Genomic DNA, 25,460 nt, shown 5'->3' on the forward strand with positions numbered 1-25,460 from the left:
AACTTTTACAAGGTGTAAATTAGGGATTCTGTTGCTAAGAGCTACACGCCCACTCGCACTCTCAGGTCAGCTGATCAGTTGCTCCTGAGGGTGCCAAAAACAAAGTCTAAGCGCAGAAGTAGATTGTTGCTTTTATTTGCTTTAAGTGGTCTATTGTTTTTACAATATGGTTGTTTTTATTTTTTAATTGTTACGTTTATTCTGGTTTGTTTTGTGTTTGTATATTTTGGTGATTTTATACTTATTTTTATGTTTTGTGAGCTGAGCTGTGTGATTTTATATTGTATGTATCTCTCTGTACAGCACTTTGGTCTGGAGGTTTTAAAGTGCTGTATAAATAAAGTTGGATTGGGATTGGAAGAGACAATAGCCACTCCACTTGTTTTAGGACAGACATTTTGTAACTGACTGAACTGTTAAAACTCATAGCGTATTATTTGCAGTTATCAGATTTCAAGACAAAGGCTAATGTTTAAACGTTCACTCTATGGATGAATGAACTTGTAACCCTGCTTCAGTGCACTGAGCTGCGTGAACCCAGAGAAACTTTGTGTATTGTGGAGCCCTCTCCTGGGACCCACAGTCTGCTGCTGTGCTAACTTTCATGTTGAAGACTGTAACCTCTCTAGACCAAAATTGGCTGCAGGCAGCATCTGCTGCTCTGTTGTTTCATCAAACCCGAGGCCACATGCAATATGTCCAAGTTGCATCATTATTGCAGTATGTTGTTAACAGTGAGAAAATCAGCATTTCAGTTTTATATTGTTTTCCCTCCAAGTATGTAAAACCTAGCATTTGAAGGGAGAGTTTCCAAGATTCAAGGATAATGTATTATAACTATGCAAACAGTTTTAAACAAATAAATGAAGTTGTTACTTGGTATAAAAACATTTTAAAAAACGTTTTCATCATCCAAGGCCCTTAAATTGTATAATATGTAATATAAGGGATACTGTGCAGAGAGGAGGTCAATAATTAAAAATATCACTGACATGGTGATCAGGAGCATATTGCATCCCCACTTATAGACAAGTTTACGCGCCAAACCACGGGTAGCGCCATAACCCTACACAAATGCACTTCATTTCCGCCGGAAGTCTTTTGCACAGCGTCTGTCGGTGTAAACCGGTGTAAACAGTCAGACGGGCACTGGTGTAAACACAGCGATTTCGATGCTAACAGTGATGCTAGCTTGGGAACACGATTCTACTTCTTTGACTGGAGATGGCGTTACTCTCCCCCACCCGAATTCAGTGCAAAACTGGGAGGATAACATGACGACGTGGCCCAGCATAACGTACAGCAAAATTTGCTCCTACTTCGTTCAATCCATGGCAATAGATGGAAAAGCAATGGACAGTCTGAAGGCATATCATAAGGCTGCGCACATTCTACTTTGCCCACATGCTCCCGAAAATTGTTGACGATTTTGTTGAGGGAAGGTTACAGTTCTGCAGTAAATATCTCAGCATTTTAAAACCAAAATAAACTGCCTTATTTAGGTCATGCCCACAGGAGCCAACAGTTGTCTGTTGTTTACATAATGCACAATTTACATGATCTCTTTATGCTGTGCAATATATCATATGTGCCTGTACTGTTTGAGTGAAAATAAAGTTTGATGTAATTTAATTTCATTATTGCACTGTTATTGCATTATTGCATTTCATATGTTCCTTAGAGTGCTACAATTTCTTTTAACACAGTTCATCATTCATATTAAGCTCATACTGTACATAAATAACTCTGAATGAATTAATTGTTGAGAGGAAACTAAAGAAATGGCTTCAACAAGAAAGATCACATGTTTAATCCTAACAGGTATTACAAATTAAAATATAAAAGCAGCCCACACAATTACATCACTATGAAAATATTCATATATAATATTAAAAAATACAATGCATGCAGTATTTGTTGTGTTTATCTGTATTTAATGAACAACATGGCTGGGTGCTGGTTTGTGGTCGTAGCACTCTCTATCTAACCACTCGTTCAGGTGCTTTCTCGAGTGATTGCAACCAACTACCGCACACGTAGTTCCCGAACCACTTTTCTTCATGTTGTAATTGTTATATCCTCTTTGTCTCTGCGATATCAGTGCTTTGTCGGCACAACGGAGCTAGCTAGCAAAACAAACCCAGTCCGCCAAAACGGAAGTGCATTGCATCGAAGGGAGGAGTTCAGGATGTAGAGCGGAAACGGCTCAATAACTTGTGTATTACATGGCTATGTGGTGGCTGTACTCTTCCAGCCGCCTCCTTCGTGTTTGTTTCCCTTTTCCCTGTCTGTGTTTGTGTGGGCGTGGTGGCTGTCACTCCTGGCTCCCGGCTCAACCTCCACTCACCTGCTGCAATCAGCTGTGCACCCTCCCCGACTACACACCTGATTACAACGGCATATCAGCGGAGGCTCCACAACCTGCTGAAGCAACCCCCAGGATTGCCAAAGCACCCCCTAAGCACCCCCAAGAAATATGTTTTGTTTTTTTTTCGAATGTTTTTTTATTTTTTTTATTAAATTAAATTAGACAAATTATTGATTACATCAATGCAAATGTGAAACAAACAAATGTTTGACCAAAAACATAAAGCCAACACAGGTCAGGTGATATGATTGGGCCAATGGCCAGCACCCATTAGATTTTTGACCTACCCATAGGCTAAATTACTTTGACACTTGAGTGACTTCCTGTTAGCTGGAGCGCCAAATTATTTGCTAACAGCAAAGTGACAAATGGATCGTTTTTTAGTCCTTAAACGTCCACGTGTGGACACTCAATCAAAACCACCTGAAAGCGAGAGGGATTCTGCACATAATAGGCCTCGTGAGTACAAGTAGCTTACTTCTGGCTCTCTGTGTTTCATTCAAGCTCTGCTCTGTGTGTGTGTGTGGCACGAGCCATTTTGTGTGCGTGCCCAAGCACCGGTGGGTCTCTACCGGAGATCGTTGTGGTTAGCATCTCGTGCTAGCTAGCCAAGCTAACGGATATAAGGAGCTTTTTCAACAACAAGGTGGAGGGAGAACTCTCTCCTGTCAGACTGAGAGTCTCAGATAACCTCAGCTCAGGTGAAGTAAAGGACTCTCAGTGTTTAGATAGTTAACTTTAGTCTAGTTATCTCAGTGTGTCTCAAACGGTTTGTTTTAAAAGGGGAGTGATTTGTAAAATATCTATAAAGAAATAGTAAATCTGTTTACAGTTCTGTTTCATATGTATGTTGAGAGATGTATCCATAGATATCTTCATTTTGATCTCAAAGTGCACCAAATTGATGCTTTTAACTTCAATATTTAAAAAAAAAATCTTCCCAGGGAAGCATACCCCCGGACCCCACGAGAGGAGGTGAGGACCCTCCTAAAGGAGGTGAGGTCCACTCCCCACTTGTAAAAATAGCACTTTACCCCTGCTTACACCTATATGCCGTGAGCTGATTACCGAGCCTTCATTGTAACAGTCGTGGGTACACTGTGTGTGCGTACACTGTGTGTGCGTGTGGGGAGTGTTGCATTCATATGTTGCCAACCTTGAAACCTCAGAAATCGGGAGCATTTCAAAATGCAAAATGGGGGTGCTAGTGGATCGCCGGAGCTGTTAGAACTACAATATAAGCATGTTAATGTTAATCTAAGTGCAATGTCTTGCGGCCTGTAGCACCATCTTTGATGGAGCATATGTGTGGGCAGGAAAGGAGTGAGTAGAGTAGTTGTCGATTTTTGTTCTGTTTTCTGTGACTATCTGCCTCACCCTCTCAGACTTTCAGTTGCACCCGCTATTAAAGAGACGTGTTACCATGGAAACCAAACAATGGTATAGCTGTATTAAAGTCCGAGTGGAAACAGTCCTGAGTAAATCTGATTTTGTCAGAAATCGGGAGAAATGCGGGAGAAATATGACCCCGGAAGGAAACCGGGAGAGGGCAATGAAATCGGGAGTCTCCCGCGAAAATCGGGAGGGTTGACAATTATGGTTGCGGTACAAAATTCAACTGTAGCGCTGGTGCATGAATGGGAAACCCTTAAAGTTTGAGCACCCTCTACGAAACGTCAAGCGACCCCACAGCACCCCCTAGAAAAAATCTCTAGCGCTGCCACTGCCTAGCCTACTTAGCATTATTAAGCTATTTCCTAAAACACTGGATGTTCTTCTTACGTGTTTTCTTCTTGTGCTCCAGGATCATTCTCCGACCGCCGTGTTGTCGTCACTAGTCGCCATTCCAGCCGGATTATTCTCCCCGCTCCTCCACCTCAAATAAAACCTTTTTTCAACACTCTGCCGTGTCCTGCGTTTGGGTCCTCTCAGATACCGTAACAGGCAGTGATGGCGAGATGAAGCCTTATGAAGCTTTCCAGCCAATTGGTTCGCAAAAGGGTTCATCTCATGAGGCTTCATCCTGGGCTTAAATTTGAACACAAACCCCCTGTTGGTCAAAGTGTCTAAAACAGGCAGATTGGACATCTCAACAGTGCTCTATCTCATACCGAGTTCCCAATGAGTAAAGCCTTAGAATAACTCTAAACAACGAACATTATATGTTATCATATGTTCATGTTAACAATATTGTTTTTATTCCAGTTGATTGTGATTGAAAAGCCTAAGGAGGCTGGTAAACATTGCAAAGAGGGATTTGTATTCCTTACTAATATTCATAAACTTAACCATGTTGTAGCCTGAGAAAGGCTAAACCATATCAAAGAATACATTTATTAACTACATTATCTCATTTAGCTGTAGCTTTTATAAACAACAAAAAAGACGTATTGACGAGTCGTATAACCAGGTACCCTGCGGTCGTGAGTCAACTGCTTTCCAGCTGAGCCACAGCACACACGCTGAATCTCCCTGAAAACACTAACATATGTATTCCTGTTTTTATTCCTACATTTATTTATGCTTGTATCTATTTATACTTATGACATGTTCCGACCTCTATATAAGTGAGGTTCTGAGCTCTTTTAATTCCATCGTGTCACCAGCGGACCCGGGTACAGGAGGGGTAATATCGTTATTATTATACATCCATGGGTATTATGAGTGTTGTGGTTCAACCATGGTTCAACCTACATCCATGGGTTCAAAAAACGGTTCAACCGATCTGAATCGCTTCCTGAAGCAGTCACGTGGTATCGACAGGCAGCGAGGCTTCGTTTGTCATCGATGACGTCACTGGCCCAAAACGATACAAGCCTAGATAGATGCTTCACAAAAAGCTTCGGGGATTACTCGACACACGCTCCGAAGCCTCGGCGCAATACGTAACATCACTAGTAACAGGCTACCAACTAAATAAACCAACATTTTGACTTACAATATTTAGTCAGAAAGTATTTTATTCATTTAAAATGATTGTATTAAAACATTTATCATGCCAACGTCTAGAACTACGGCGACAGCAACGTTACTTAAAATGACGGCAGAACTGATCGGTTATATGTTAGTGTCCAAGTACCAGAGTACCAAGTACTTCCTGTCTGTCTTCCTCTGTTGATTTCTCTGATGTCCAGTGCTGTGCCTTTTAACCTTTTTCCTTAGCAACAGTCTGTTCTCCTTAGCAGTGGCCTGTTGGAAAAAATGTGCAACCTCAAGAATTTCCGAATTGAACAATAAGAAACAAGTATTCAACTAAGCTGTGTGATAATCATAAATAAGAGCCTCACTGAGGATGTTTTATGTCACGCATTACAGTAACACAGACTTACAGTCATTTCTAAATTCTCCTCTAATTCACCTCGACTTCTACCTGACGTCTCTGTAAGAGTCTTCCTGGAATATACCGCAGCATTACTTAAGCTAGTGAATTCATGCAGAAGAGAATAAGGAGGGAGCTATGTTTCTCTTTAAATGACCTCCCACCATCTGTTTCCCTCCTTTCATTGCTCTGGAGACCCTTACACACCCGGGTTTAATCTCCTTCCTTCTAAATTGTTTTGAAGGAAACTCACACAACTTACTCCACACAACTTTACTCACTGTAATGAGTTGCTGAAACAGTTATCTGGTTCATTAATAATTCATTATATATTATTGTAATTAATAAATCAGTTTAGCTCAGTAGCTGGGGATGTAGTTCCTGTATATCCCATGCATATTGTATACATCAGCTTATTTAAAAATAGAAAGCACTCTGGATGAAAGCCTCCAACAGTCTTTTCTTGACTGTGAGCAATCTGCTTCTACTCTTCTGCTGCACTACATTTCTCTGTCCTGTCTCCAGCTCAGCAGCCATTGACCCCTCCCTCACCTATCCTAACCACTTAATCTGCAGCTGGCTGCAATTGACACCAATTACAACCCTCTGTGACAGACCTATGTAAGGTGTTTACCTGCCTTCACCACGTGCAAATCAACCAATTCATCAATAAATAAATTAAAATAATGTATTAATCCCAGGGGGAAGTTACGTTTAGTGACAGTTACACCAAATTATAACAAAATAAATGTATATTTGTATTAACATACGTTGGAGTCAAAATGATAAGTCCTTGTAGCGTCTGAGGCACAGGAACAAGGCAGGACGTCCTCATCAGCACAGGGACCCTCTAAAGCAGGGGTGTCCACACTTTCTTCACTGATGGCCACATACAGAAAATCTAAAGAAGAGCTGGGCCCCTCACTAGAGGTATATTGCCTCATAAATTGAGTTATAGGTTAGCAAAATCAATCAATTTTAGGTAAATTATTATTGATAATTGAAAATGCTTTAAGAGAAAATACAGCCTACATCTACGAAATATGAAGCGGTATATTTCAAGCTTGTTATGGAAATAAGTTACAGTATTGTGCTTTTATTATCCACTAAGGTTTGTTAGAAAATGTTTTTAACTTGAATTGATTGAATTTATTTGGAAAGTGGGCTAATTAAAACATGATATATAGTTTTAGCAGTGGCGAGCCGTCAGGGCAGGGCCTAAGATATTCTAAAAAATAATATTTGAAAACATAAAAAAAAATAATATATATATTATATATTTTTTAATATTTTGTTGTTGTTACATCTTTTATTAGTTTTGCCAAAATAACTTGATTTAATTGTATTTAAAATAACATTTCCAAAGAAATAAATCCTTCGAATCTGCCTGTTCAGTTTCTGTTGGAATGTGAAGGGTTAAATGCAGTTGTCGGTACCATATGTGTTCGGGGTACCATATGTGTTCGGGGGCCGTCTCTTACAAATGACGTCACGCATTGTACACATTGTGATTGGCTGTACGGTAATTTACCCAGGGGTGCTCGGGGGCAAATCACATCTACAGATCATGACGAACCGAATTGAAGTATTCCTATACTCCTAGCGTGTGAAAATGTTTGAAAAACATGTAAAAAAAACATGAAAACGGAGCAATGGCTGTACGCCATTGGCTGTACGGCAACTCAAGAGGACCATCATACACTGTCAAATTCCGAACATTTAAACATAGCCTACACTTCATTCTTTACTTTGTCCGTTATTATATGTAGAAGATATTACTTTTTTCATGTTGTTTCCATAGCAACAACTTCAAACAGGAAGTTAACCTAAATTACATTTAAGACACTGCAACGAAAGTAAAAAAAACAATGTAAAATGTTTGTGAAAAACGTGTGCAAAGTCTCTGAAAACGGAGCAGTGGCTGCGATGCTAGCTTTGCGGCTAGCAGTTAGCATTTTCAATGGAAATATACATAGAAACATCATGTTTCAGTAAAAACAAGGCCCCACTGATCATCTAATCTCTTAGACGATTCCAGGGATGCCTAACTTGAGTTTCTAGCACCAGGGAAAGTGGACAAAAGTGCCCCAGATCAGCCTCTTAATTTACCCAGGGCCTAGTGCTTAGCTTTGGGCATGAAAATTGACTATTTTATTACATATCTCAACTTTGGAGAGGAGTTGGGGGACAAACGACACATCAAATCACATCTCCACATCAAGCCGAACCTAATTAGAATATTATTGACTGCCTAGCCTGCGGGGAAATTGGTGTGTGTGACGTCATGACGTCGTGACGTCATTGGTAAGAGACGGACCCCACATATGGTACCGACACCTTCTCTGCGAGTTACTAGGCTTGTTTGAAAGTTCGCCTCGAAAGTAGACGAGAATAGCCGATCGCAGCCGGGGGAGGTCTCAAAAAGCTCGCCTGAAGTCGGACAGCTCCGAGTCGGCTTCTTCTTCTTCTTCTTCTTCTTCTTCTTCTTCTCCTTATTCACCTTCTTCTTCTTCTTCTCTCGGTTTTTTGCCGGATTGCAAACAACTTTAAGGTGCATACCGCCACCTCCGGAGTCGGCTTGACTCGGTTTGCATTTATAAAGAATGCATACATGTGTTTAATCGTTAATCTCAGATATACTAAGTAAATACATTTGTTCCTGCTCAAGATTAGATTACACTTTATTGTTATTGCACATATTACAGGTACTGAGACAACGAAATGCAGTTTAGCTTCCAACAAGGAGTGCAACAAGCGGTAAAGTGAAAAGTAATGTAAACAATCTACAGAATAAAATATAGAATGAATTGAATAATGAATAAACAGTGAGGGGTATGAATATACACAGCAGCCTGTGAGCAGTATGAACAGTGTGTATGAATATGCAAGGATATATAAAGTATGAAAACGGTAAGTAGTGCAAGTATAGTATAACATATATAGATATTAATTTCATGATGATAAACATTGTGGAACAATCATGAAAAATGTTAATGGAGGGGGCGACGTAAAACTGACTCAAAACAACAACAAACTTTTGCCGAGCCAATTGGAGAGTTTCATCAGCAGCACGTGGTAAAAACCACCAATGAGCGCTCAGCTCGAGATACCAGCGAGTCGTTTCCCATCAAGCATTTCGCTTCCGCAGCCCGTGGAGAGGAACTGCGCCGCCTCGCCCTCAAGGCTGCGGGCGTATTTGTCCCGCGAGATTTCAACGTCTCATGTAGGCGAGCCTCCAGAGCAAGTCGGACAAAATGACTAACCATCATGCAACGCACTAGCAAGACGTTGATCGAAATTGCGCAGGTCTGCGCAGGTCTCGCTTGTCTCAAACAAGCCTACTGTGAAGACGGGAGGGCTTGTTGGTCCCTCTCTACATTCACAGAGGGCCCGCTATAGTAACTCAATGAGAGTAATGTCAAATGACAGTACAATTGACCAATCATATCTTCCCTCTAAATGGGCGGGCTTTATTTTCGCGGACTTTATGACAAGTTCCGCCCGCTGTGAGGTCTATGCAAGTGGTGCAGTGACGCGTCCTTAAACCCGGAAGTAAGCTGCGCTCGGATTCCCTCGACAGAAAGCAATGGGATTTCATTTCTCCATAGGATTTTGGAAAATAGCTCTAAATAAGGTCTGTGGAAAACGAACCGGTTAGATAAATGCACGTTTTGTTCAGCCGGATAATATCCCTACCCTACTTTTATTATTTTCGAATCATAAATCTAATTGATAGATTACTTTTGTTTAACCAATGAGCTGCATGTAAGTTATTTGGCATCATGATGGATGTCCAAGGATTAACATAGTGCGACCACACAGGATCTATTCTTGAGATGTTGTCTTGGGACGAATAGAATTGAACTAAAAGTAGTTCTCTACAAAGACATCTCTAGTTACCTGCACTCTCTCTGTATCCCGATACATTTTCGGTTGGTTGTTGATATAATCAGAAAACGCAGAAAAAACCGGCAGGCAGGGTGCTTTTGCTGCGCCTCTTATCATCAGTAACGTACATTATTTTATTTTTATTTATAACTAATGCTGTTGATAAATTGTGATTTTAAGGGTGCCTATTACCATCTGGCCGGGGACAACAGCTGGAATTTAGCCATGTCGGCTAAAGCTGCTCAATTTACTGTTTTTGTGACAGTTCATCGATGGGAACTGTCCACAACACTATACATAAATAAACTAAACTAAACATCTATGAAATAACAATCATATCTGTTGTCGTTTTTTACATTTAAATGTATCTGTTTAGCTATAATTTCCTTTCCAAGACAAAATACTAACATGTCACATTCAACCCGACACAATAACAATGACGCAATAAAGGTTACTAAGTGGATCAGCAACATATTATAGACTTTGAAATTATCCCTGAGGCTCAAAAAAGGTATTTTTCATTTAAAAAGCTAAATTAAAGGAGACCTATCATGCTATATTTAAATGATATAGTGTATGACCATAGCTATATAAGGTATATTTATACATTTTATTTTTCAAAATACCAAACCGATCATTTTTTAGCCATGCCTCGTTTAGCTCATTTTCGCTCTATTCCAAGCCTGTCTTTGAAAATTCTGAGCAGCAGCTGACCACGCCCCCCTGCAGAAGAGGGGGGCATGAGCCGGCAAGAGTCACGTTACCATGTTTGCTGTGATTACGAGTGTGGAATAAACATGTCATCTCAGAGCAATGCATGTGTTCAAGCATATTATCAATTTGATCCAGAAACTGACCCTGAAGCAGCGGAGGTTTTGGTGGAGGTGCAAACATCTTGGTTGCAGCAGGACGTTTCTGAATGGTTAGTTGACAACATACGTGTCAACCCTCCCGATTTTCGCGGGAAACTCCCGATTTCATTGCCCTCTCCCAGTTTCCTCCCGGGGTCATATTTCTCCCGCATTTCTCCCAATTTCTGACAAAATCAGATTTACACACGACTGTTTCCACTCGGACTTTAATACAGCTACACCATTTTTTGGTTTCCATGGTAACACGTCTCTTTAGTAGCGCGCGCAACTCAAAGTCTGAGAGGGTGAGGCAGATATTCACAGAAAACAGAACAAGAATCGACAACTACTCTACTCTCTGCTCACTCCTTTCAAGGACCGTGCTACAGGCCGCAAGGCAGTGCACTTACAACTACAATAAGCATGTTAATGTTAATCTAACAGCCTGGCGATCCACTAGCACCCCCCCAATTTTGCATTTTGAAATGCTCCCGATTTCTGAGGTCTAAAGGTTGGCAAGTATGGTTGACAAGCTGTTGTCCCTATTTATTTTACTCTGTTTGTTACGATGCTTGCTACTTATTCCGTTCATATTTTGGCTAATTAGCAAGAATGCAATGTGTACAGTTTGTAACTTAGAGTTTGACCCAGCAATAAGTCTCTGAAAGGCAGGGAAAGGCAGATTCCCCCCCCCCCCCCCCCCCATAGAGCGCACCCAGAGGACAGGCTGCGTCACCTCACTTTGTAACCCAGGAAAGGAGCAGGAATCCTGGGTACGTGAGTGTTAAAAGTGCATTAAACTGTTTTAATCCGACAGCCGCTGATGTGCACGGAAGTCTGTCCGTTTCGTTAACATTTGAATAGCCAAATGGACAGAAATCCGTCCTACAGTATATGCGAATGAGAGGTTTGGAAATGCACGTGACCGTGGCTCATTCCCCTGATAGGTGGAGAGTTGACCAATAAGCGGAGCACCTCTTTGTGAAGTAGAAAAGTGTTGAAATCTGGACATGTTTTTTTCAGATCCGTTGCAGCCCCTTTTTTAGATATTTGGCTAAGGAGGAAAATAGAGAGGGTTGTGTTTTCTGACAGTTGGTGAGTTCCCTGGGACACATATTCATGTATAAAAGACGTACAAAGGTGCATTTTGCATGATAGGTCCCCTTTAACATAAAGGTCCGAGTAAATCAGGCAATTTGTATAATCCTAAAATTGAGTAAAGGTCACTTTTGTGTTACGCTGCTCATTCAAACTGCAAAAAGTCTTATCCAGGTTCTATCAAATTAATTTAGCACCAGAAACCAGCAGTATTTATTTTGGAATTGGTGCTAGCAGCATCTGTGCAAATATACAGTAGTTTGTTTTTGTGATATTTCCAAAGGGCAATGTGCCTCTCTGATTTTCCACCTGCCTTTATCCCATAGCAGGATGTAGCCACAAGGAAGAAAAGAGGGAAGTAAATCCATGCCTTTGACCAGTCTTGATTGATCCATCACTTTAGTTTGGCTTGTCATGTGGAATGAGGAGATAAGCATGTGTGCCTTAAGGACAAAAACCCTGAGATTAAATGTTGTCCCTGAACGAACACACACCCTAAGAATCAATGACACAACTGAATTAACCAGGGAAAATCCGCTCAAAGTCACAGTGAACAAAGTCATTTACGTTTATTGTTTTTTATCATTTAAAGTGAATGTTAATTATGTCAATTTCCTAGTCAAAAACGTGAAAGGTCACTGTGGTGGTGATGATACAGGGCTGTGTCATATCATGATAGCTTTCCATTTAAAAAATCTGATTATAATGAATTCTGTAAATGCAAATCTGAAACCATTCGGGACCATCAGAGCAACATCTTGGGGATAGCCTTAAAAATAATAAATAACAACAACATAAGGCTTCTACACATACTAAGTAGTCAACTATACTCTCATAACAATATAGCAAAATATGAGGATTGAATACATTTCCAATGTATGAAAAAGTGTCAGAATCATCAGGGGAAGCACTGTTTGAGGCTTAAATATCTCTCTCTAAATCTGTCTGTCTGTCTGTCTGCCTGCCTGCCTGCCTGCCTGTCTGTCTGTCTGTCTGCCTGTCTGTCTGTCCAACACGTTCTCAGTCCCAACCCGTCACATGTTGACAGTCGGTCTGGGCCCCTCCCCATTACGGACAGGGTACCCCTTGAGAGCATGGGCGTCGCAGCCATTATATGAGGGTGGGACAAGTCCCCCCCACTTTTTCAAATGATTAGTTTAGACCCCCCCACTTTTACCATGTGGAAAGTCCGTGAATGGGTCTATACACTCAACGCACTTTGTAGAGCGCTGTGTCAGTGCTTCACTATCAAATCCATTCCACTTGCTTATTGAGAGAATGCCCAAATCAATGAAACTCCGTACCATGTTTTCACTGCTACTTTGTACCAAGGCTGATTCTCACATAGCGCGCATGTTCAATGAGTGTTGTCATAGTTGGACAGCAGCTCAGATCTGTTGTATGAAGCGATGCCGGTAGCGGAGGTAAGGCACACACACCAAGTGTTCAGGAAATGGTTAATACAGCGAAAATCAAAGCTGACGGTCTCTTGGTTTGATATATTTTCTCCCCCAGACAACATGGACATGAGAACATTGTTTTCAAAAAAGAGGAAAGTAAGTCTTCAGCTAGTTGCAGTTAATCAGTTAACAGTGATGGCTGCGGCGGCGGTGGCGGCAAAAGCGTATCACTTCTGGAGAGGAGTTTTATCTTTATGTCATGATAGAGAGAGATACAAATACTGAATAGTTTAGATGAGAAAAGGCATTGAAATGCCAGGTTACTAGTATTTATCATGTAAACAGGGAACATGAATAACCCGATCTCTCTGTGCTCATGTAAACACCATATCCCCAATATGATCATAACCGGGATAATACTCATAAATGGCTTACTGATGTCCATGTAGAGACGCAGTCAGTGTGTTTGACTGGAGCCTCAGTTCGATAAGAGATTATTTCCTGAGTTCTTTAAGGTACTCTCTCTCAAAATGATTGCATTATGTTTTAATTATACTTCTTATCGTTCAGAAGCTTTTTGTGTGTGTTTATGCTTTACTGAGTGCTTATAGGCAATTTCCATCACAGTATTCAGTATACTATTTATTTTCTGTGCACATTACATAGACTAGCTAATATTCTACCTACTGCTTGGGGCTTTGAGTCTTCAAAATGTCCAATGTCACAGACTGGGACTTACTTTAGAGTCAGTTGTATTTACATTCAGTATGACTTGTTATTATTCAATGTGAAAGAGTATACTGCTCAATAAATAATAATCACTTCACCACCTCTCTTGACATCTAGGTGCTTGAGAGTGAGTCAGAGGCAGAATACAGGGACAGTGGAGAGAGTTCCATTGCTGAGGTGATGAAAGGGAAATGACAGTTTAGAGTAAATTGTGATGTGGACTCTCATCCCAGAGTTTTAAGGAAATCAGTGGGGATATTGAACAGGAAACATTTCAGTCAAGGGTCATCATATGACCAATATAGACAGAAGAGCAACATTTATTTGAACATTTAAGTCAATGATACCATTCCTAGGTGAACTTAACATCTGTATGGAGTCAGATCAGTCTCAATATTAATAAATGCTCACAGAAGGATTTACAAATATATTTTGCAATTTATATATAAATGACTCTCCACAACAATATCTCTCAATGCACTCACACATATTTATTGTTGTATATAAATGTACAATATATGGGCATTTAAACTGCTTTTTATTCGTTCAAAGACGGCTCTGAATTAATAATCAAATATGTTTCCTTTCTTTACTACTGGATGAAATTACAAAATGTACGAATCATTTTCCTCATGCTAGTATAGCCACATAAAACCACCTAAAATGCACCAGAATACAGGAAATCTATTTTTTTTTCGTGGTGGGGGACCCCCACACCCCCTGTTAAAAATGTCCCCCCCACGTTCAGAAGCTTCCTGCTTCCATGCTTGAGAGTCAGTTTTCAACGGGCAGGACGTCCCAATGACTTGCATAGAGCTCCCTGAATGTTGGTCATAGACGAGTTTGGATCAACCTTTTTCTTACTCAATATCAAGCCACACTTATTGTTTTTACTTCTTTATTTTAATTGAATAGTGTAGGACTTTTTTTTGCCGTCAGTTATGGGGAGATTAGGGGCTCAGAATACTGAAATCTGTATTGTTTCATCGTTTTTTCCTTCTAATTTTGTATTCTTTTCTAAACACACTGTAATTTACTCAACAATAACACATAATTATCCTTGTGTTTATTTATTTGTTTGATTAATAAACACAAGTTGGAGTCCGTCAGGACCGAGGGTCGGAGCAGCTCATAGTAGTTGCTTTAGAGAATTTTACAACTGGAAGTAAGTATTCTCTCCGCTTCGCTTGACAAACCCTGTGATAGTCCTCAAGCTCTGTGTTTGGATGTTTGAGTGTGCGCCGAGGGTTACGCCGAGCGTCGAACAGCACTTTGAAATGGGATGGAACTAGGGCTGTGCAATTAATCATATTTTAATCGCTATTACGATTATGGCTTGCGACGATTGTGAAAACAGCATAATTGACAAAATACGATTATTTAGCTGGGTGCGCTTTCGCCTCGAACAAAAAGCAGATGCCCGCTTGACTTCATCCACCGAGCAACGGCCTACGCGACGAGCTCGCAGAGACACAGAGATATTACAGGTGCCATTACATTTCACATCGCTAAAGATATGTGCCCAGTTAGCAACCAGGGCTTTAAGCAACTTGTCAACACGTTGGACAAGCGTTACGCGATGCCGTCTCGGTATTATTTCAGCAGGTCTGCGCTGCCTGCGCTATGTGACAAATGCCGTGGGGAAGTTGAGAGAGATGTGGCTTCAGCTGACTACTTTGCCACCACAACGGACCTATGGTCTAGCCCAGGGGTGCCCAACCAGTCGATTGCGGGGAGATTCGCAGTCGATCGTGAGATGTGTCTAAAAATAGAACAACAATATTCTGTGTTATCGTTAATGTCCTGTAACATAATCTTCCTGTGCCAGAATAATGCACTTGAACGCATCAAAGCTTTGTGATTGGCCGGCGTCACCCCATGTGTCAGGGCGTGGCTGGTGGGCAGTGGGCACTATTTCACTGACGTTATCCGTGTCAACAGGAGTGACAGTCCGCACCGGTCCGCACACACACAAGACCGCAATTATGGCAGAAGCAAAAAAGCCCAAAATATATAATTTCAACTCCGAGTGGGAGGATGATTATTTTCGTATCTATTCCAATTCAAAGTCCATCTGTCTTATCTGCAATGCGAGTGTGGCTTTATCGAAGAAGGGTAATTTAGGAGCGGCATTTCAAAACAGTGCACAAAACGCTACGAGACCGAATTCCCTCCTAATTCTGCCCTACGCTCCCAAAAGGGGAGGGACCTGAAAGGACAGCTAAAATGCACAACAGTCCATTTTCACCAGGCCCAACAACAAGAGCAAGGCTGCTACCATAGCATCTTATCGTGTCAGTCACGTTCTTGCGAAACACATGAAGTCTTTCAAAGACGGCGAAGTTGTGAAAGAAGCATTCCTGGAGGCTGCAGACGCGCTTTTGGGGGACAGTAAAAATAACAGTAACATTTCAACAGGTTTTTGATATAATAAAAACTCAAGTTAGATTAGTTTTATTAATCAGCTGTAAGTTTTAGTTTGTTTGAACTTATTCATTAAAATTATTGTAAAAAATTGTATAAGAATGCAAACATTAAGATCTGTTCTGTTTAAATTGATTATAGTCTATTATCAATTCAGGTTAAGAAACTAGTGTTGCTTGCATCCTATTTTAAAGGCATTTCTTTTTATAATCTACCAAAATGCAACAAAAAAAGGATTTGATTCTATTAATTTTGTCTTTTTTATTGCACTTTGGCAGCAGATTCCTGTGTAGCTTCAGATCTGAGTTGTCTTATTAGTAAGCCTAATTTATACTTTTGTAGCAACACTATTTTTATATAATGGCAAAGAAAGGGTTCAGAGTCTTTTCTTTTTTTCCTGTGTCATATGTGGCAGCACTGCCACAAGTTCCTCTTCAGAGAGGGTCTTCAGTACAGGTGGCAATATTGTCACCTGCCTGCGCTCATCTCTAAAACCAGACCATGTAAACAGGCTGGTGTTTCTTGCAAAAAATCTTGAGATGAGCAGCCCTACCAGCATTTGCCATGGTGGCCAAAACATTTTTATTTGGTCTTAAATTGTAGTTCAACATTTATTTCCTGTTACTTCTGGACCATGACGGTTGGCCGGCCTTCAACGTTTAACTGAGTGGAATGTGTTGAATATGTTTTACCAAAATGTTAGCTGTTAAGGAGTTTTCAGTAGGTTGGGACAGTGCAGTGCAACATATTTGATTTAATTTATTTTGGTCTAATTTATTTTTATTTATCATATTAATATATGTTTAGTATGGTTTTGGAAGTGCGTTCCAACATATTTGTTGATCTGATTTGTTGATTATTGGTAAAATATGATTTGTTTTAAAGTTCAATAAATGGTCAATGAATAATCGTCAAAATAATCGTGATATCAATTATTGACCCAAATAATCGTGATTATGATTTTTGCCATAATCGCACAGCCCTAGATGGAACCACGGCAGACTGTCCAAAACTGGATTTGAACGGGTCCACAGCATCCCCCCCTCTCCCACCCCGTCCCCAGAACTACACATGCTGGCTATTGTGTGTTTTGCAACATGCTCTATGGCACGTCTCTACTGGGAGTTGTAGTTTTAAAAGACGTTTTCGTATTTCCCATAATAAAAAGTTTCCAGTATTAAACTGTGTACATCCCTGGAGGTTTAGGGGATAGGAAACACTCAAATTTAAAACATATAATTAATAAATGGGTGAAAATTGCTTGTGCCCATAATGGGCAGCATTAATACCTGCATGACAGCTAAGGTCAGAAGAGCTTTATTTAACAGCTGGTCTTATGTCTGTGACCCCTCCTGTTGTTAATTGATAAGCCTGAAACATGCACTTGTCAAGGTTCAGAGGCACATATGGCAGTAGCCATTGATCATCTTAAGATAAGATATACTTTATTGATCCCAAGTTGGAAACAATTGCGCTACATCAACATGTGTAACAGTTGTAAATATGCAGTGATGTTTATTTGTAAATCATTTAGTATAATCACACAAATTCTGTGTTTTATATTTAATAATTCTCTGTTCTTTATTTATTGAATACCTGACAAGTTCGGAGATGAAAAACTTGGGTCGCAGGTTCCTCAAGAGTGCATTACAAGACATCTACCAATATATGTGTATGCCTCCACCATTAAACTGTTGTATTCTGCACATTTCTTATACTATCTACATACATCTTATAAGAGTATAATACATATGTATAATATCAGTTAAAATAAGTGCTTAAACATACAGTAGTTAACATTGCAGGAAAGCAACTTACAAACAAACAAACTTACAAAGCATAACATGGAAACATTTAAGATTAACTTCGACCCTCGGGGGGGGTCTTACTATGGAGCAGTGGCCTATCTCCAGAAAAAAAAGCACCTAAATGACGACATGCAGAGCAACGTGAAGAACAGGTAGACCAACTGGAAAAGTACCACCATTCAAAAGCTTTCTGATGCGGGTCTTGACAAAGCAGAGAAATTATGACCGTTAGTGGCCACAGGTGCAAAAGCTCTCTCCAGAGCTACTGGAAGCCCAATCTCTGGAAACGGAGAAAGTGGAGCAATATTCTCGCCACGCCAAGCAACAGCCTAGAACAACCTCAACCTATACAAGTCACCACGGAAGCCATTCTACTGATGCTGGACAGCTTTTCAATGGCTGCACAATAAACGGCAACATAGAAAAATGAATGTAAATAAATAGCCAAATAATGGATAAACGCTCTCTGTCTAATATGTTCGCTAGCTTTTAGTGTTGTTACATAGCAACCACCTCGCGCTAGGTTTCGTGCAGAAGGCAACGGAGGGACTATTTTATTTTGAACATCATTATTTACTAGGGATGTAACGATACCAAAAACTCACGGTACGATAATATCGCGATAACAAGTCCACGGTACGGTATTTATCGCGATGTTGAATAATAAAGGGAAGAAGAAAAAAATTCCTAAATCTTTTTTTCAATAAAAAATTATTTTACCCGGAAAATGTTTTTTTATTACATAATAAATCTGATTTTTACAGCATTTTTTTAGGATAGCAGTATTTTAAAGTGTCAAAAACAAAGTGACAGTAACAGACTGGAACAAGAAAACCAGTGTATTTGTACCTACTGTTGGAGATTTGGAGGATGTTCAAAACCAACCTCGTCTCCGCGTGTCGTTTGATAAACTGGGTAAATTCGTAAAAAGGAAGGGATTAAGAAACACCAGAATGCAAGTTAAACAATAATCTTGTTTTAATGATAAAAAGTAACAATACAAATACAAATACAAATACAAACACAAAGGAAGTACTTCCTGCTCTTCCTCCAATCTCACGGATCTGGTCAGTTTGAAGAAAAGAAGAGGCTGGTCTAAAGAAAACATCGGCTTATATCCAAAACCCCAGGAGGAGCTATGCGGCTGCCCCCCCCCCCCCCCCCCCCCCCCCGAGGGGTCCTCCACTTAGAAAAGACAGCCAATCAGCGCGAGCCAGAGGCGACCCTTACATTCGAGATAACAAACCCCTCCTTGCAAGTTTCACATACTTTTGGCATTTTATAAAGATAGTTTTAAGATATAGTTTTTTATAGTTGGATTATACAAATAACACATGTGAGTTACCTTAACCTCAAACAATAATAACAAGAGGAAAACATCAGCTCTGATCTCAAGCAGTAAAAAGTACCGCACACTCATTTAGCCTGCAGCTCTTCCAGACACTTGAGCTATTGTTCTTTAAGAATATTCCCTGCAGAAACTTTATTTCAAATAAAAGGTTTCACATTGCATATTTCCAGCTTCCTTTACACATACTGCTATTATTAATACAAAGTAATCAACCACACACATATATTTAAAACAAGTAGATTTCCCTGATTATTTGACATGCTGCTTCCATTTCCCATAGAGTAATAAAACATGTTTAAGCTAATTTCTCCACACTGTTTGTAGCCCTCCAGTACCCACATATGAAAGAATAAAAGCAGAGGAATCAAATAAAACACTAATACAGGAATAGTTGATAAATGATTATACAGGACATCTGATCACAGTAAGAAATACACACACATATTCTCTAGGAAGTGACCCTTGTTATAGGTCCGAATGTCCTGTCCCCTGAAAGTCATGAGTTTTGGTTGATTAACAGAAGTTTAATTGTTCTTGTGGCTTAATGGCTTCCCTGAACTTCCCTTCACCCCAAAGTCAGCTTACTAGGAATGAATACATTTTATTGATAAGCTCAAAAGGACGTTTATCTTGGTTACTGCTGGGTGACCCAAGTCTCCAGGCCTGCAGGATGTGTAGGAGATAAACATTAATTCTACAAGACTTTAACTACATTATCTGAAAATGTATCTGGGACTTCCCCTGTTAATTGCAAGGACTATTGATAATTAACAGAGAGACCCTAGGGGCCTCTTCTTGGTATCTGCTAGGCAGAAGTCACTCAATGCAGAAATCACAAGTTTAACACATATTCTATATAAGGTGACATTAAAATGAATATACCAGATTGAACTTTCCTGCCATAACACGTTACTTTAATACTTCAAATAACTCAAATAATACTTCACTACCAGTACTACCAAACAAAGTAAGCATTTTCTTTATGCCACTGCATCTCACAAATAAACAAAGACATTTAATAATCAGACCCTGCAATAAAATAAATCAAGTTTCACTTTAGTTTTTCAAGTAACTCAACTCAAACTCACTAGTCACTCACTCAGCATCATCAGACAGGTTTTTAGGAATATGAGAATGTCCACATTTCCAGGTATTTATAAACTGGGATGTTTGGGCATTTACAATATCCCCTGCTCTGGAAAAAACTCTCTCGCTTGGTACTGATGTTGCTGGGACACCAGTGGTCGCGTTAACCGGATATTTTATTTAACAATGACGGAAAAATCTGAAAGCAGTCTGTCATTTTGACAGATTAGAACAAACTCGAAACAGCGCCAACGTTTCCCCGCAGCCAGGCTCTGGTGTTATGCCGTGTTATGCATGCCCTCCAAAAGGAAATTATATAGTTTCCAAACCGTACTTTGCCGTACAGATCAATACACGTCTGGGAGGTTTTGCTTTACGCTGTGCCCGTCCCGCGAGGTGCATGCACACACGGCATAACACCGCCCCCCGTTGACAGTTCACGAGCATGCTCTATCGTGAACTGTTCAGACCCGACGGGTAATAAGGGATTATGACGGATATTTTACGATCCTGTCTGTCAAAATGACGGACAGCAAAAAAGTCTAACGCCAGGCTTATTGACATGGTGAGATATAAATATATGGTTGGTACATGTCTCTAGGTGTGTAAATGTGGCCCTGTAAATACGATGTCCTTTTGTGTTATCTGTTGTTTTATTTTCATGTTGTAACCTACTTGCTGCCATGTTGGACAGGTCTACGGTGGCCCTGAGAGGCCAGGGTGCTGCAAATAAAAGAACGCTGCAAATAAAAAAAACGCTGCAAATAAAAAAAACGCTGCAAATAAAAAACGCCGCGATGCAAATAAAAAAGCCACAACGGAAGTGAATTACCGGGGACTATTATTGCTGATGCACATACGACGGAAGTTAATTACCGGGGACTATTATTGCTGATGCACATGCGTTTTTTTTATGCGAGAGAAGAAGAAGGCTGGGGGATCTCCGGGAAACATCTCATGGGTAAGTTTATAATGTTAAAGTTACACAGGATGTAGATAATATCTGTCGCTGCCGTATTTATGACTTTAAATGACGTTATTTTGTGTGTGGGAGCAGATTATGTGTGTAGTGTATAATGTTAGTAGAACATAGCTACTTTTATCTGCTAACGTTAGCTGTTTTCTAAACAAACGGATCTGAGCCGACCGGGACTTAAAGATGATGCTAAGACACACAAAGTAAGTTGAATATGCCTTTATTCAACAGACGAGCTCGGGTCCTCTCCTCAACATGCTCTGAAGGAACAACTTTTACTGAATTAGGGCTGGGCAAGTTAACGCGTTATAATCGTTGCCCAGCCCTATATTGAATACATACAAGTATAGATCTTCACTAACATCCTGTAGTCAATCTTGACTCCATCAACATGTCATCTAAATGTGCCTGTCTAGAGATAAATGAGGGTCTCTTATCCTGCTTAGAGATAGAGAAGGGTCTCTATCCTATCCAAGACGTGCTTCCTTTGAGAAGTGTACTGGCTTTAAATCTTTCTTTTTTTTTTTATGTATTTTGACATTGTAGATGCATGGTTCAGATATTAAGTGATTGCAGCTGATATCTGCTGTTAAATTAGTGTCAGCTGTTTGCAGGTAACATTACCTGCTGCAATAGCTTACCAAGTAGCTGTTACTTAATTGCAAATGAATAACATTCACATTGCTCTTTTTCCACAGGCAATGTATTGTCCATATTGTGGGACTGCTGGGTGTTTTGGGAGGTTTTGCGGCTCCTGTGGCAGCAACATTGAATGTTTGGCTCCCTTTCTCGAAGATGGTAAGCTCCTCCTTAAAAGTCAAGAATTTCACCAGTACAGTGATAATGTCTTATTTGTATATGATTTGTTGCCATTTTAATATATGCTATACACATATTATTGTCAGTCATGGCAATTTCAACATGATTTAGAACTACTGATAAAAAAAAATGCCAACAAGTAAAAAAATCAGGTGAAATACCAAAGTTGACCAATTATGTGCTCCTTCATGTGCTGAGGGTTGAGCCTTCTGATGCGTTTATGCACAAATACAGGCATTAAAAGGGTACCTTTTTGTTTGCTACCTCTAGATTGATATGTATTTTTATCCTTACCAATTATGTAAGTATCCCAATATGTTGTCCTTTGCCTGTTTATTTCTCTTCTTTTTTGCTCCTCATGTCTGGAATTGTTCACGCATTGAACATACTGAAAACATACACTTATGCATCAAACATTTCAGGTATTTTCCTCATTACTGATACATTTTCATTTTTTTCTTAATAGGTTTTTTGTTATTAAGTTTCATTCCTAATGACACTGTTGTCTTTTCCCTTCAGTCACAGCATCTAATGAAGGAATCAAGGCAGGCCTCATCCACAAGTACTTCACGGAGGGACACGCTTATGAAGTGATACTTGATTTTCTAGAAAAAAGACACAACATTTTTCTTAGTCTGAGGACCTTAAAGAGGAGGCTACAGAACGCTGGCTTAACAAGAAGGACAGACTACACTCCCATTGGCACTGTACACCAAACTGTTGCACATGAACTGAGAGGCTCGGGTCGGCTGTTGGGTTACAGAGCTATGTGGCAGACATTGCAACAAAAGTATCACCTGACAGTAAAAAGGGAGGATGTTAGACAGACGATTTCCAGACTAGATCCATCTGGTGTTCAACTTCGTTCCAGGCGAAGGTTTGTCCGAAGGGGATACGTCACAGCAGGACCAAACCAAGTGTGGCACGCTGATGGATATGATAAACTTAAACCCTTTGGTATTGCCATCAGTGGCTGCATCGACGGCTTTTCAAGGAAAGTTATGTGGCTCAGGAGTGGCAGCACTAACAACGATCCGGGCATCATTGCGCAGTACTACCTGCAGTGTGTATCGGAGTTTGGACTACTTCCAGCCCGCCTTCGCACTGACTGTGGAACTGAAAACGGCACTATGGCAGCCATTAACTGCACATTACGATCTCAACACACAGATGATTTTGCAGGAGCCCTCAGTCACATGTATGGTACCTCAACTGCAAACCAGCGCATCGAGAGTTGGTGGTCTTTCTTCAGAAAGCAAAGGTATAGCCTTTTAAGGTCAGGTCCAATAGTGTGTGTGTGTGTGTGTGTGTGTGTGTGTGTGTGTGTGTGTGTGTGTGTGTGTGTGTGTGTGTGTGTGTGTGTGTGTGTGTGTGTGTGTGTGTGTGTGTGTGTGTGTGTGTGTGTGTGTGTGTGTGTGTGTGTGTGTGTGTGTGTGTGTGTGTGTGTGTGTGTGTGTGTGTGTGTGTGTGTGTGTGTGTGTGTGTGTGTGTGTGTGTGTGTGTGTGTGTGTGTGTGTGTGTGTGTGTGTGTGTGTGTGTGTGTGTGTGTGTGTGTGTGTGTGTGTGTGTGTGTGTGTGTGTGTGTGTGTGTGTGTGTGTGTGTGTGTGTGGGGGGGGTGTGTGTGGGTGGGTGGGGGTGTGTGGTACAGAGGTGCCCAAATACTTTAAATCTATCTGGATGAAAAAAATTGTGAAATTACATTAGAGCTGTACACTAACATTTTCCCAAGGGGGTTTATGTGCTCCCAAATGAAATAATGTAGGAGCGCACCAAGAAATGTTCAACATCTCTAGAAATATTGTGACTTTTTACTTGAAGTTGTCTTTTTTTCATGAAATACAAAAGTTTTGAATTCCACCATTAGGACTCAGTTCTGGATCGAGCTCTTCAGTGACCTTAGAGAGAGGCACCTCTTCAATGGGAGCCATGAGCACAAGTGTCTGCTGCGATATGTGTTTTTGGGCATCTTCCAAAAAGACATCGATGAGTACAGACAGCTGTGGAACAACCACACCATCAGACCTGTTCGCCTGTCTCAGTGTCCATCAGGTAAACCTGATGCCATGTACCACCTGCCTCACAGGTTTGTATTCAAATTGTTTGGTAATATTACTTTAAAATATATCTGACTTCATATAATTTGGTGTATCAGCCCAATATGACAAGTTTGTCACTTGATAAATAACGTGATTCATTTAGTCTGAAAACTCATTATTTCAAAAATGATTTCAAGTCTTAAACGACTAAAAATGGATTCCAACACAAAACCTAAATCAGAAGATATCCAAAGCTATTCTGTCGATTTATCTTACTCAATTCCAAAAAGTACCTTGTGTTAGAAAGTGAGTAGAATGACCATATTTGACTGAAAGAGCTGCTGTCAACCTGAGATTAATTTCTCAAGTCAAAGCTCTTTGTTTAGGATTTAATTAACGAAGAACTGACTCAATGGAGTTTTAGTTATAATGCTTATCTAGCATGTTTGGGGGGTTAAATGATCCATTTGTAATCACTTGACTCATGTTTCAATTTATGACTGGTCATAGGTTTGGCGGAAGGGAGTGTGGATTTCCAGTGTCCTGGGAAGCCCTACACCACTTTGATGGCATCATGCAAGCATCATCCCAGTACAATTTGTGTGGTGATGAGAATCTGGAGATGCATTTTGTGGACTTGCAAAGACGGAGTGGGTTGGCTCCACCAGTGAACTGGACAGCTGCTGTTCAGAATTACATTTCCATGAAAAACATGTCTGGAGTGTAGAATACATTGCCCCACCAGCCCCCCAGAACCTTTTTTGTGTGTACAAGTTTCCAATGTAGGTTGAATATTATTTAGAATGCTGCAATTCTGAGTAGATAAGTCCAGTGAAATATTCAGCTTGTATCTTTGCATAAGTCATTAGACTGAAACCTTTCTTTGTTTAAATAAACATACAGCATATTCATGTATTTTGTAAAACATGTTTAGTGTTACATCCGTGTTATCAGTTGAATGGTCGATCGTCAGAAGATTATACACCTAATATTTTGGTAATTGATTTTAATTTTGAATATAAGCAGGTTCCAGCCTCTAAAATGTGAATATTTGCTGGATTAATTTGTTCTCTGTGAGGCTTCACTTTCTGACATTTTAAAGACCAAGGCGTGTCCGAAATCACTCATTCACTACTCCCTACTCCTTATATAGGGAATTCTATATAGTGAGTAGTGAGTGATTTCAGACACAGGCCATAACAAATTGATGAATCAACAATAACATTCATTCATTGCATCAGTCACATATGCTACTGTTATTTCTGTTTTCACAGTGGATCTGAGAATAAAATCTTGTGAACCAGCT

At 40.2% G+C, this 25,460-nt stretch overlaps 1 protein-coding gene and 1 long non-coding RNA gene across 5 annotated transcripts in view; both read left to right on the plus strand.

Moving 5' to 3' along the window:
• Positions 1-2,666: 2,666 nt before the first annotated feature.
• LOC307025296 overlaps positions 2,667-25,460 on the plus strand; it is a 36,697-nt gene continuing 13,903 nt past the window's right edge. Inside the window, exon 1 of the long non-coding RNA XR_013804138.1 lies at positions 2,667-2,827. This is a non-coding gene — a long non-coding RNA (uncharacterized lncRNA). The remainder of the gene's footprint in view (positions 2,828-25,460) is intronic.
• Positions 21,059-25,081, plus strand: LOC307031831 (uncharacterized protein). Of its 4 annotated transcripts, none has more exons than XM_079669288.1 (5): positions 21,059-21,283; positions 21,997-22,096; positions 22,637-23,378; positions 23,983-24,201; positions 24,665-25,081. In XM_079669288.1, the coding sequence occupies exons 1-5, from the start codon at positions 21,236-21,238 to the stop codon at positions 24,879-24,881; spliced, it is 1,326 nt and encodes a 441-aa protein (XP_079525414.1). In that variant the 5' UTR covers positions 21,059-21,235; the 3' UTR covers positions 24,882-25,081. The 4 variants fall into 4 exon arrangements, with proteins under 4 accessions (XP_079525414.1, XP_079525417.1, XP_079525415.1 ...); XM_079669289.1 differs by lacking the exon at positions 21,059-21,283 and adding an exon at positions 21,292-21,501; XM_079669291.1 differs by lacking the exon at positions 23,983-24,201 and having other exon boundaries at positions 21,060-21,283.

Source organism: Notothenia rossii (genome assembly GCF_949606895.1).
Source record: "Notothenia rossii genome assembly, chromosome: 1".
Classification (NCBI taxonomy): Eukaryota; Metazoa; Chordata; class Actinopteri; order Perciformes; family Nototheniidae; genus Notothenia; species Notothenia rossii.

Bases quoted from the DNA above. Each gene is read 5' to 3' on its own strand.
- LOC307031831 (XM_079669288.1), top strand. From the start codon at position 21,236: ATGCGAGAGAAGAAGAAGGCTGGGGGATCTCCGGGAAACATCTCATGG. The intron at 21,284-21,996 runs GTAAGTTTATAA...CTTTTTCCACAG, and splicing joins CTCCGGGAAACATCTCATGG to GCAATGTATTGTCCATATTG. The intron at 24,202-24,664 runs GTTTGTATTCAA...GACTGGTCATAG, and splicing joins ATGTACCACCTGCCTCACAG to GTTTGGCGGAAGGGAGTGTG.